Below are 12,018 nucleotides of genomic sequence, written 5' to 3' on the forward strand. Positions count from 1 at the left end.
GCAGCCGTGACGCTCCCTCTGCATTGTGCGCGAGCAGAATCTGTCGCGCGCGCGCGTTTACAGCGGTCTAGCTCGAGTGACGTCACGAGGACCATGGCGGCCAAGGTGACTTCAGCCGCGCGGCGTTTCCCTAAAAAAACGAGTTTTACGAGGCGCGCGGGTTCTGTTGTAATTCTGGGCAGTGATATCGATCGGAATAGGGTCGCGAGCGCAGTTGTTAGGTGACGGAAGGTGAGACGTAGTGACGGAGTCGTGTCAGCATCCGGCACAGTTCTGCTAGCGTTAGCCTCTTAGCATGAGTTCTGGTGTGTGAGTTTACACACTGAGGTAGTAGTGAGGTGTGTGTGTGTGTGTGTGCGCGCGCGCGCGTTTGTGTGTGTGAGAGAGATTCTGTGTGTGTGTGTGTGTGTGTGTGTGTGTCTTTCGGTCTCTGTGAGTGTGTGTGAGTGAGAGAGTGTGTGTGTGTGTGTGTACTCCTAACCTTGTCATGGTATGTTTAGCTAGCTTGCTAACCAACTATTTTGCTAAGGGTTGTTGGTGAATGTTCAGGTTTCTGCTGTGTTAGCGGGTTTCATGGTGCCGACCAGGTCGTCGGGGTCCTGTTGGTGATTTAAACATCCGCTCGTTCTTACGGCACGTGGTGTTGAGTTGGGTTGGGTCGCTGTGAGTTAGTGCCGAAGTTGTGTGTGTGTGTGTTTGTGTGTGGAGTTGGGTCGCTGTGAGTTAGTGCCTGAGTTGTGTGTGTGGTGTTGGGTCGCTGTGAGTTAGTGCTGGTGTTGTGTGTGTGTGTGTGCTGTTGGGTCGCTGTGAGTTAGTGCTGGTGTTGTGTGTGTGTGTGCGCTGTTGGGTCGCTGTGAGTTAGTGCCGGTGGGGTGTGTGTGTGTGTGGTGTTGGGTCGCTGAAGTTAGTGCCGGTGTTGTGTGTGTGTGTGTGTGTGTGTGTGTGGGGGGGGGGGGGGGGTTGGGTCGCTGAAGTTAGTGTGTGTGTGTGGGGGGTGTTGGGCCTTTGCAACACCGCGTTTCATAACAGCTCATAACCAGTGGCGTTTACAGTTTATGGCGATGAATTTTTAAATCGGTGGTTGTTGGAAATTGTGAAGATAAAACTCCGCGCGCTCCGTACCTTACACACTGTTCAGACGTTTCTGAGTATTTGACTGTAAAGACAACCACAACAAACCCGTGTTGTCGCATTACAGGTGCAGTCAACCAAGAGGGCCGACCCAAACGAGCTGAAGGTCATCTTTCACAAGGTGAGACTGAGCTAATGTCAAACTATTTTCAGACACCAGTTTAGACTTTAGCTTTTCAGGCTCGATTGTTTGTGTGTTGCTGTTAACAAAATCACATTCATGCATTCTGTGTCCATGCACAGATATTCTGCCCTTTGACCGCTAATCCGTGTGATCTTCTTTTAGATCTTAGTTGATTTGCACTTCTTAATGGGTTGGTGTAGGACTTGTAGGGAATGCCAGAGGCTTGATTTGTGATAGTAGAGTTTCGTTGTACTCTATGCACAAGTCGTTTCCATTCTTGATTGGTTATGTATATCCAGTGAAAGGTAGCCAGGTGACATGTGACAGGCTCATGCGTCTCTGTGGTAACAGTGTTGCCCAGGGGAACAGCGTTGACAGTGTTGGAAATGGTTATCCAAGCCATTTTTTTCCAGAACTTTTGACTGGAGTATTATTAATGTTCAAGAGACACCTTTGAACTGGGGTCTGATTGCTCTGAATGCAGCTGCTATTATTACCTGTGTTCTCCCTTCACCTGTCAGCAACCTGGATACATGGAGGTGCCCCACACAAATTGGGCGGAGCTGTACTTGGCCCCTCCCACAGGGTTAATGGCTTGGGGTCAGAGCTGCAGCCCACATTTAACACTTTAGTTTTTGCTCTGAATGTCCAGTGGATGGGTAGTGGAAACATCTGGAAGTTTGTCCAAACTCACACAGCCTAAACCCTTCTGGTCTAGACCCTGCCCGGACCCCTCTGGTCTAGATACTGCCGACTCTAGATGGTGTTTATTAGGAGTGCACTGTACACCCATGTGACTGTGTGGTTGTGTATGAAGGCGTCTATGCCCTTTGTTGTATTACTGAAACTCACCATTGTTTTTGGTCTGTGTCCCTGTTCATGGCTGTGATTAAAGAATGAAATGCTTATTATTGGTTATTATGATATGTTTATGAGGGCTGGGTAATTATTTGGAACTACATTGAAACCGACATTCAGTACCTCTAACTGACATAATTTTGCCATGTCGGTTATTCCATATTTTCACTTTTAATTATGTCATAACATGCATACTTAATAGGAACTTAATATAAATATATTAATACTTTGCCTACTGTTCATGTACTTAATATACATGTTCTACTTCATGTGTAGCCAGTGACTCCGCCTCGTCCTGTCAGCAACCTTTTTGTAAATTTTGGGCTATAATCACAACAATATGACCTTTTGTTAGTAATAGTACCCCAGCTTTACTAGTTTAAATGTTTATTATGTTTACTATGCTTATTTTCTGAAGGGAGTGATGGCACTCTGAGCTTTCCTGTCTGATATATGTGTGTGTGTGTGTGTGTGTGTTCCTTCTCCCTCCATCAGTATGCCAGTGTTGTAGGTAAAGATGATGAACGGTTTATGACCCCCAGTGACTTTGTCCAGAAGTTTCTGGGTCTTCACTCACAGCTCCATCACAACCCCAAAACGGTGCAGCTGCTTGCTGGAGTGGCAGACACTACAAAGGATGGGTAAGACCTGCCCCCTTCCTGCCCCCTCTACTGATTCTGCCCCACCCCTCCTTCCAGGTAGAACACCTGTATTGACCTGTAGGCACTTATACCTCTGACTGTGATAACTCACAAAACACACAAGCATACTGATGTGTGTGTGTGTGTGTCTGTCGTGTGTCTGTGCCCCGTTTCTGTCTATCGTTGTCTTTGTGTGTGTGTGTGTGTGTCCCTGTGTATATGTATGCGTGTCCCTGTGTGTGTACATGTGTGCGTGTCCCCGCACGTGTATATCCCTGTGTGTGTGCGCGTTTCCCCGTGGGAATGCGCATGTCCCCTTGTTTTTGTGTGTGTGTGTGGGACAAATGCGTTGATGTTGCTGTGACTTTGTTGTGGATTGTGTTTTGCAGGTGGCAGCTGCCTGTGTAGCCTTGAGACTCTCATTGTGAAAGTAAAGACCTTGAGCTCCTTTACCTCAACTCAGATCTCCAAATTCTCCAATATCAGAAAAGCCACTTATCACTTTAAAAAAGCCACTCATCCTTTTAACCAAGAAAAAGAAAACCCAGTCATCCCTTTGAGGCTCTGACATGCATGATGTAATTAAGAACAATGCTGCATGACTAAGTGTGATCTGGTACATGTTTCTGGATCATTGAAATGTTTCCCCAGCAGTGATTTGAGTCGCAGTGGAAGAGTCTGGATGTTTTTTCCCCTCTTACAAACAGAAATCCTGGGTGATTATTGGAATGGGTGCACACTGTGTTATGAAAATGTATACAGAAGATTAACTGTGTGTGTGTATGTGCGTGCGTGCGTGCGTGTGTGAAGGTTGATATCATTTCAGGAGTTCCTGGCCTTTGAGTCTGTGCTGTGTCTACCTGATGCTTTATTCATTGTGGCCTTCCAGCTGTTTGATAAGACAGGAACTGGAGACGTCTCCTTTCGTAAGTGTGTTAGGAAAGAAGAGTGGAAAATCGTTGTTTTTACACACTGTCCAGTTAATGAGACGAGAATTAATTTGTCAGTAATTTTGTGTGTGTGTGTGTGTGTGTGTGTGTGTGTGTGTGTGTGTGTGTGTGTGTGTGTAGAAAATGTGCGTGATATTTTCAGCCAGACAACAGTCCATCACCACATCCCCTTTAACTGGGACTGTGAATTTATTCGTCTTCACTTTGGCCATGACCGGAGCAAACACCTCAACTACCTTGAGTTCACACAGTTTCTCCAGGTAACACACACATATACACACACACACACACACAGAGGTAGTAGCGCCTCACAAAAAAGTGCATGTGTTAGCCTGAGTCTCCATCATTCATGTTGAATCTTTACCAGAATGCTGCTTCACTGTAGTGGTTTTTTCATGCCTGACAATAGAACTAAATCAGATGTGGTGCAGTCCTTTGTCTCTGACACTGACTTTGTCCCTGTGCTGTTGCCGTAGGAGCTGCAGTTGGAGCATGCCCGACAGGCCTTTGCCCAGAAGGATAAAGGCAGGAGTGGGATGATCTCAGCCCTGGACTTCAGTGACATCATGTCCACCATCAGACACCACATGCTCACTACATTTGTGGAAGAAAATCTTGTCTCTGTAAGTATGTTTGTGTTTCTCTATGCATACTAGGGGTGTAACAAACATAAAACTGACGGTTCGGTTCACACCACAGTATGGACAATACGGTTCGGTACAAATTTGGTATGGTGGGTAAGGGAGAGTCTGGATTTCCCTCTTGTCAGTTACTTCTGAGCAGGTAGTTGTGCAGGTTACAGTACAGTAATACAACCTGTACTGCATTATGCAGTAAAATGTGAACTGGGAACATTTTAGCACATTTAGGCACTCTTGACACGGGTCACGTTTGTGTGAACACGCACTCTTGACACGGGTCACGTTTGTGTGAACACGCACTCTTGACACGGGTCACGTTTGTGTGAACACGCACTCTTGACACGGGTCACGTTTGTGTGAACACTTCACTCTTGACACGGGTCACGTTTGTGTGAACACTTCACTCTTGACACGGGTCACGTTTGTGTGAACACTTCACTCTTGACACGGGTCACGTTTGTGTGAACACTTCACTCTTGACACGGGTCACGTTTGTGTGAACACGCACTCTTGACACGGGTCACGTTCGTGTGAACATGGTTCACGTTATCTAGGCTGAAAAGCAGCTCTCATGCTTATTGTTATAAAGTACAAAAAAATTGTATAATAATGGAGTATTTTCATTTGTTAATATAGGTTATTTTAAAAAAAGCTCTAGCCAAATGAAGAAAAAATAGTTTGTCCACATCAGTTACTTCACTAAGGGTTTTGGATCTGTCTGATTTTGTATGCAGACTGGGGATTAGTGGCTGGGTTAGTCCGTTAGTTAATGGCCGAGTTAGTGGCTGGGTTAGTCCATTAGTTAATGGCAGGGTTAGTCTGTTAGTTAGTGGCTGGGTTAGTCTGTTAGTTAGTGGCTGGGTTAGTCTGTTAGTTAGTGGCTGGGTTAGTCTGTTAGTTAGTGGCTGGGTTAGTCTGTTAGTTAGTGGCTGGGTTAGTCTGTTAGTTAGTGGCTGGGTTAGTCTGTTAGTTAATGGCTGGGTTAGTCTGTTAGTTAGTGGCTGGGTTAGTCTGTTAGTTAATGGCTGGGTTAGTCTGTTAGTTAATGGCTGGGTTAGTCTGTTAGTTAGTGGCTGGTTTAGTCTGTTAGTTAGTGGCTGGGTTAGTCTGTTAGTTAGTGGCTGGGTTAGTCTGTTAGTTAGTGGCTGGGTTAGTCTGTTAGTTAATGGCTGGTTTAGTCTGTTAGTTAGTGGCTGGGTTAGTCTGTTAGTTAATGACTGGTTCATTCTGTTAGTTAATGACTGGTTAGTCTGTTAGTTAATGGCTGGGTTAGTCTGTTAGTTAGTGGCTGGGTTAGTCTGTTAGTTAGTGGCTGGGTTAGTCTGTTAGTTAGTGGCTGGGTTAGTCTGTTAGTTAGTGGCTGGGTTAGTCTGTTAGTTAGTGGCTGGGTTAGTCTGTTAGTTAATGGCTGGGTTAGTCTGTTAGTTAATGGCTGGTTTAGTCTGTTAGTTAGTGGCTGGGTTAGTCTGTTAGTTAATGACTGGTTCATTCTGTTAGTTAATGACTGGTTAGTCTGTTAGTTAATGGCTGGGTTAGTCTGTTAGTTAATGGCTGGGTTAGTCTGTTAGTTAATGGCTGGGTTAGTCTGTTAGTTAGTGGCTGGGTTAGTCTGTTAGTTAATGGCTGGGTTAGTCTGTTAGTTAATGGCTGGGTTAGTCTGTTAGTTAGTGGCTGGGTTAGTCTGTTAGTTAGTGGCTGGGTTAGTCTGTTAGTTAGTGGCTGGGTTAGTCTGTTAGTTAGTGGCTGGGTTAGTCTGTTAGTTAGTGGCTGGGTTAGTCTGTTAGTTAATGGCTGGGTTAGTCTGTTAGTTAGTGGCTGGGTTAGTCTGTTAGTTAATGGCTGGGTTAGTCTGTTAGTTAATGGCTGGGTTAGTCTGTTAGTTAATGGCTGGGTTAGTCTGTTAGTTAATGGCTGGGTTAGTCTGTTAGTTAATGGCTGGGTTAGTCTGTTAGTTAATGGCTGGGTTAGTCTGTTAGTTAATGGCTGGGTTAGTCTGTTAGTTAGTGGCTGGGTTAGTCTGTTAGTTAATGGCTGGGTTAGTCTGTTAGTTAATGGCTGGGTTAGTCTGTTAGTTAATGGCTGGGTTAGTCTGTTAGTTAATGGCTGGGTTAGTCTGTTAGTTAATGGCTGGTTTAGTCTGTTAGTTAGTGGCTGGGTTAGTCTGTTAGTTAATGGCTGGTTTAGTCTGTTAGTTAATGGCTGGTTTAGTCTGTTAGTTAGTGGCTGGGTTAGTCTGTTAGTTAATGGCTGGGTTAGTCTGTTAGTTAATGGCTGGTTTAGTCTGTTAGTTAGTGGCTGGGTTAGTCTGTTAGTTAATGGCTGGGTTAGTCTGTTAGTTAATGGCTGGTTTAGTCTGTTAGTTAGTGGCTGGGTTAGTCTGTTAGTTAATGGCTGGGTTAGTCTGTTAGTTAGTGGCTGGGTTAGTCTGTTAGTTAGTGGCTGGGTTAGTCTGTTAGTTAATGGCTGGGTTAGTCTGTTAGTTAATGGCTGGTTTAGTCTGTTAGTTAGTGGCTGGGTTAGTCTGTTAGTTAATGGCTGGGTTAGTCTGTTAGTTAATGGCTGGTTTAGTCTGTTAGTTAGTGGCTGGGTTAGTCTGTTAGTTAATGGCTGGGTTAGTCTGTTAGTTAATGGCTGGTTTAGTCTGTTAGTTAATGGCTGGTTTAGTCTGTTAGTTAGTGGCTGGGTTAGTCTGTTAGTTAATGGCTGGTTTAGTCTGTTAGTTAGTGGCTGGGTTAGTCTGTTAGTTAATGGCTGGGTTAGTCTGTTAGTTAATGGCTGGGTTAGTCTGTTAGTTAATGGCTGGGTTAGTCTGTTAGTTAATGGCTGGGTTAGTCTGTTAGTTAATGGCTGGGTTAGTCTGTTAGTTAATGGCTGGGTTAGTCTGTTAGTTAATGGCTGGTTTAGTCTGTTAGTTAGTGGCTGGGTTAGTCTGTTAGTTAATGGCTGGGTTAGTCTGTTAGTTAATGGCTGGTTTAGTCTGTTAGTTAATGGCTGGTTTAGTCTGTTAGTTAGTGGCTGGGTTAGTCTGTTAGTTAATGGCTGGGTTAGTCTGTTAGTTAATGGCTGGGTTAGTCTGTTAGTTAATGGCTGGGTTAGTCTGTTAGTTAATGGCTGGGTTAGTCTGTTAGTTAATGGCTGGGTTAGTCTGTTAGTTAATGGCTGGGTTAGTCTGTTAGTTAATGGCTGGGTTAGTCTGTTAGTTAGTGGCTGGGTTAGTCTGTTAGTTAGTGGCTGGGTTAGTCTGTTAGTTAGTGGCTGGGTTAGTCTGTTAGTTAATGGCTGGGTTAGTCTGTTAGTTAATGGCTGGGTTAGTCTGTTAGTTAGTGGCTGGGTTAGTCTGTTAGTTAGTGGCTGGCTTAGTCTGTTAGTTAATGGCTGGTTCATTCTGTTAGTTAATGGCTGGTTCATTTTGTTAGTTAGTGGCTGGTTCATTCTGTTAGTTAATGGCTGGTTCATTCTGTTAGTTAATGGCTGGTTCATTCTGTTAGTTAATGGCTGGTTCATTCTGTTAGTTAATGGCTGGTTCATTCTGTTAGTTAATGGCTGGTTCATTCTGTTAGTTAATGGCTGGTTCATTCTGTTAGTTAATGGCTGGTTCATTCTGTTAGTTAATGGCTGGTTCATTCTGTTAGTTAATGGCTGGTTCATTCTGTTAGTTAATGGCTGGTTCATTCTGTTAGTTAATGGCTGGTTCATTCTGTTAGTTAATGGCTGGGTTAGTCTGTTAGTTAGTGGCTGGGTTAGTCTGTTAGTTAATGGCTGGTTCATTCTGTTAGTTAATGGCTGGTTCATTCTGGTAGTTAGTGGCTGGTTCATTCTGGTAGTTAATGGCTGGTTCATTCTGGTAGTTAATGGCTGGTTCATTCTGGTAGTTAATGGCTGGTTCATTCTGTTAGTTAATGGCTGGTTCATTCTGTTAGTTAATGGCTGGTTCATTCTGTTAGTTAATGGCTGGGTTAGTCTGTTAGTGGCTGGGTTAGTCTGTTAGTTAATGGCTGGTTCATTCTGTTAGTTAATGGCTGGTTCATTCTGTTAGTTAATGGCTGGTTCATTCTGTTAGTTAATGGCTGGTTCATTCTGTTAGTTAATGGCTGGGTTAGTCTGTTAGTTAGTGGCTGGGTTAGTCTGTTAGTTAGTGGCTGGGTTAGTCTGTTAGTGGCTGGGTTAGTCTGTTAGTTAGTGGCTGGGTTAGTCTGTTAGTTAGTGGCTGGGTTAGTCTGTTAGTTAGTGGCTGGGTTAGTCTGTTAGTTAGTGGCTGGGTTAGTCTGTTAGTTAGTGGCTGGGTTAGTCTGTTAGTTAGTGGCTGGGTTAGTCTGTTAGTTAGTGGCTGGGTTAGTCTGTTAGTGGCTGGGTTAGTCTGTTAGTTAATGGCTGGTTTAGTCTGTTAGTTAATGGCTGGTTTAGTCTGTTAATGGCTGGGTTAGTCTGTTAGTTAATGGCTGGGTTAGTCTGTTAGTTAATGGCTGGGTTAGTCTGTTAGTTAATGGCTGGTTTAGTCTGTTAGTTAATGGCTGGTTTAGTCTGTTAGTTAATGGCTGGTTTAGTCTGTTAGTTAATGGCTGGTTTAGTCTGTTAGTTAATGGCTAGGTTAGTCTGTTAGTTAGTGGCTGGGTTAGTCTGTTAATGGCTGGGTTAGTCTGTTAGTTAGTGGCTGGGTTAGTCTGTTAGTTAATGGCTGGGTTAGTCTGTTAGTTAGTGGCTGGGTTAGTCTGTTAGTTAATGGCTGGGTTAGTCTGTTAGTTAATGGCTGGGTTAGTCTGTTAGTTAGTGGCTGGGTTAGTCTGTTAGTTAGTGGCTGGGTTAGTCTGTTAGTTAGTGGCTGGGTTAGTCTGTTAGTTAGTGGCTGGGTTAGTCTGTTAGTTAATGGCTGGGTTAGTCTGTTAGTTAGTGGCTGGGTTAGTCTGTTAGTTAGTGGCTGGGTTAGTCTGTTAGTTAATGACTGGTTCATTCTGTTAGTTAATGACTGGTTAGTCTGTTAGTTAATGGCTGGGTTAGTCTGTTAGTTAATGGCTGGGTTAGTCTGTTAGTTAATGGCTGGGTTAGTCTGTTAGTTAGTGGCTGGGTTAGTCTGTTAGTTAATGGCTGGGTTAGTCTGTTAGTTAATGGCTGGGTTAGTCTGTTAGTTAGTGGCTGGGTTAGTCTGTTAGTGGCTGGGTTAGTCTGTTAGTTAGTGGCTGGGTTAGTCTGTTAGTTAGTGGCTGGGTTAGTCTGTTAGTTAGTGGCTGGGTTAGTCTGTTAGTTAGTGGCTGGGTTAGTCTGTTAGTTAGTGGCTGGGTTAGTCTGTTAGTTAGTGGCTGGGTTAGTCTGTTAGTTAGTGGCTGGGTTAGTCTGTTAGTGGCTGGGTTAGTCTGTTAGTTAATGGCTGGTTTAGTCTGTTAGTTAATGGCTGGTTTAGTCTGTTAATGGCTGGGTTAGTCTGTTAGTTAATGGCTGGGTTAGTCTGTTAGTTAATGGCTGGGTTAGTCTGTTAGTTAATGGCTGGTTTAGTCTGTTAGTTAATGGCTGGTTTAGTCTGTTAGTTAATGGCTGGTTTAGTCTGTTAGTTAATGGCTGGTTTAGTCTGTTAGTTAATGGCTAGGTTAGTCTGTTAGTTAGTGGCTGGGTTAGTCTGTTAATGGCTGGTTCATTCTGTTAGTTAATGGCTGGGTTAGTCTGTTAGTTAGTGGCTGGGTTAGTCTGTTAGTTAATGGCTGGGTTAGTCTGTTAGTTAGTGGCTGGGTTAGTCTGTTAGTTAATGGCTGGGTTAGTCTGTTAGTTAGTGGCTGGGTTAGTCTGTTAGTTAATGGCTGGTTTAGTCTGTTAGTTAGTGGCTGGGTTAGTCTGTTAGTTAATGGCTGGGTTAGTCTGTTAGTTAATGGCTGGTTTAGTCTGTTAGTTAGTGGCTGGGTTAGTCTGTTAGTTAATGGCTGGGTTAGTCTGTTAGTTAGTGGCTGGGTTAGTCTGTTAGTTAATGGCTGGGTTAGTCTGTTAGTTAATGGCTGGTTTAGTCTGTTAGTTAGTGGCTGGGTTAGTCTGTTAGTTAATGGCTGGGTTAGTCTGTTAGTTAATGGCTGGTTTAGTCTGTTAGTTAGTGGCTGGGTTAGTCTGTTAGTTAATGGCTGGGTTAGTCTGTTAGTTAATGGCTGGTTTAGTCTGTTAGTTAATGGCTGGTTTAGTCTGTTAGTTAGTGGCTGGGTTAGTCTGTTAGTTAATGGCTGGTTTAGTCTGTTAGTTAGTGGCTGGGTTAGTCTGTTAGTTAATGGCTGGGTTAGTCTGTTAGTTAATGGCTGGGTTAGTCTGTTAGTTAATGGCTGGGTTAGTCTGTTAGTTAATGGCTGGGTTAGTCTGTTAGTTAATGGCTGGGTTAGTCTGTTAGTTAATGGCTGGGTTAGTCTGTTAGTTAATGGCTGGTTTAGTCTGTTAGTTAGTGGCTGGGTTAGTCTGTTAGTTAATGGCTGGGTTAGTCTGTTAGTTAATGGCTGGTTTAGTCTGTTAGTTAATGGCTGGTTTAGTCTGTTAGTTAGTGGCTGGGTTAGTCTGTTAGTTAATGGCTGGGTTAGTCTGTTAGTTAATGGCTGGGTTAGTCTGTTAGTTAATGGCTGGGTTAGTCTGTTAGTTAATGGCTGGGTTAGTCTGTTAGTTAATGGCTGGGTTAGTCTGTTAGTTAATGGCTGGGTTAGTCTGTTAGTTAATGGCTGGGTTAGTCTGTTAGTTAGTGGCTGGGTTAGTCTGTTAGTTAGTGGCTGGGTTAGTCTGTTAGTTAGTGGCTGGGTTAGTCTGTTAGTTAATGGCTGGGTTAGTCTGTTAGTTAATGGCTGGGTTAGTCTGTTAGTTAGTGGCTGGGTTAGTCTGTTAGTTAGTGGCTGGCTTAGTCTGTTAGTTAATGGCTGGTTCATTCTGTTAGTTAATGGCTGGTTCATTTTGTTAGTTAGTGGCTGGTTCATTCTGTTAGTTAATGGCTGGTTCATTCTGTTAGTTAATGGCTGGTTCATTCTGTTAGTTAATGGCTGGTTCATTCTGTTAGTTAATGGCTGGTTCATTCTGTTAGTTAATGGCTGGTTCATTCTGTTAGTTAATGGCTGGTTCATTCTGTTAGTTAATGGCTGGTTCATTCTGTTAGTTAATGGCTGGTTCATTCTGTTAGTTAATGGCTGGTTCATTCTGTTAGTTAATGGCTGGTTCATTCTGTTAGTTAATGGCTGGTTCATTCTGTTAGTTAATGGCTGGTTCATTCTGTTAGTTAATGGCTGGGTTAGTCTGTTAGTTAGTGGCTGGGTTAGTCTGTTAGTTAATGGCTGGTTCATTCTGTTAGTTAATGGCTGGTTCATTCTGGTAGTTAGTGGCTGGTTCATTCTGGTAGTTAATGGCTGGTTCATTCTGGTAGTTAATGGCTGGTTCATTCTGTTAGTTAATGGCTGGTTCATTCTGTTAGTTAATGGCTGGTTCATTCTGTTAGTTAATGGCTGGTTCATTCTGTTAGTTAATGGCTGGGTTAGTCTGTTAGTGGCTGGGTTAGTCTGTTAGTTAATGGCTGGTTCATTCTGTTAGTTAATGGCTGGTTCATTCTGTTAGTTAATGGCTGGTTCATTCTGTTAGTTAATGGCTGGTTCATTCTGTTAGTTAATGGCTGGGTTAGTCTGTTAGTTAGTGGCTGGGTTAGTCTGTTAGTTAGTGGCTGGGTTAGTCTGTTAGTT

At 43.6% G+C, this 12,018-nt stretch overlaps 1 protein-coding gene across 4 annotated transcripts in view; it reads left to right on the forward strand.

The window, feature by feature from the left end:
• Window positions 1-12,018, forward strand: part of slc25a12 (solute carrier family 25 member 12) — a 26,741-nt gene continuing 14,723 nt past the window's right edge. For 2 of the 4 annotated variants that reach the window (XR_013132853.1, XM_077015197.1), the window contains exons 1-6: window positions 1-105; window positions 1,199-1,252; window positions 2,609-2,754; window positions 3,565-3,680; window positions 3,825-3,964; window positions 4,181-4,327. Coding sequence is in view for 3 of the 4 variants with exons in the window: in XM_077015197.1 (XP_076871312.1) it covers window positions 94-105; window positions 1,199-1,252; window positions 2,609-2,754; window positions 3,565-3,680; window positions 3,825-3,964; window positions 4,181-4,327 (615 nt within the window). In the remaining variant the exon portion in view is untranslated. Of the gene's footprint in view, window positions 106-167; window positions 232-468; window positions 491-1,198; window positions 1,253-2,608; window positions 2,755-3,564; window positions 3,681-3,824; window positions 3,965-4,180; window positions 4,328-12,018 lie in introns of those variants that run through there. The other 2 variants (XM_077015200.1, XM_077015199.1) reach the window with 2 other exon arrangements.

This window comes from Brachyhypopomus gauderio, chromosome 8 (assembly GCF_052324685.1).
Source record: "Brachyhypopomus gauderio isolate BG-103 chromosome 8, BGAUD_0.2, whole genome shotgun sequence".
NCBI classification, from domain to species: Eukaryota; Metazoa; Chordata; class Actinopteri; order Gymnotiformes; family Hypopomidae; genus Brachyhypopomus; species Brachyhypopomus gauderio.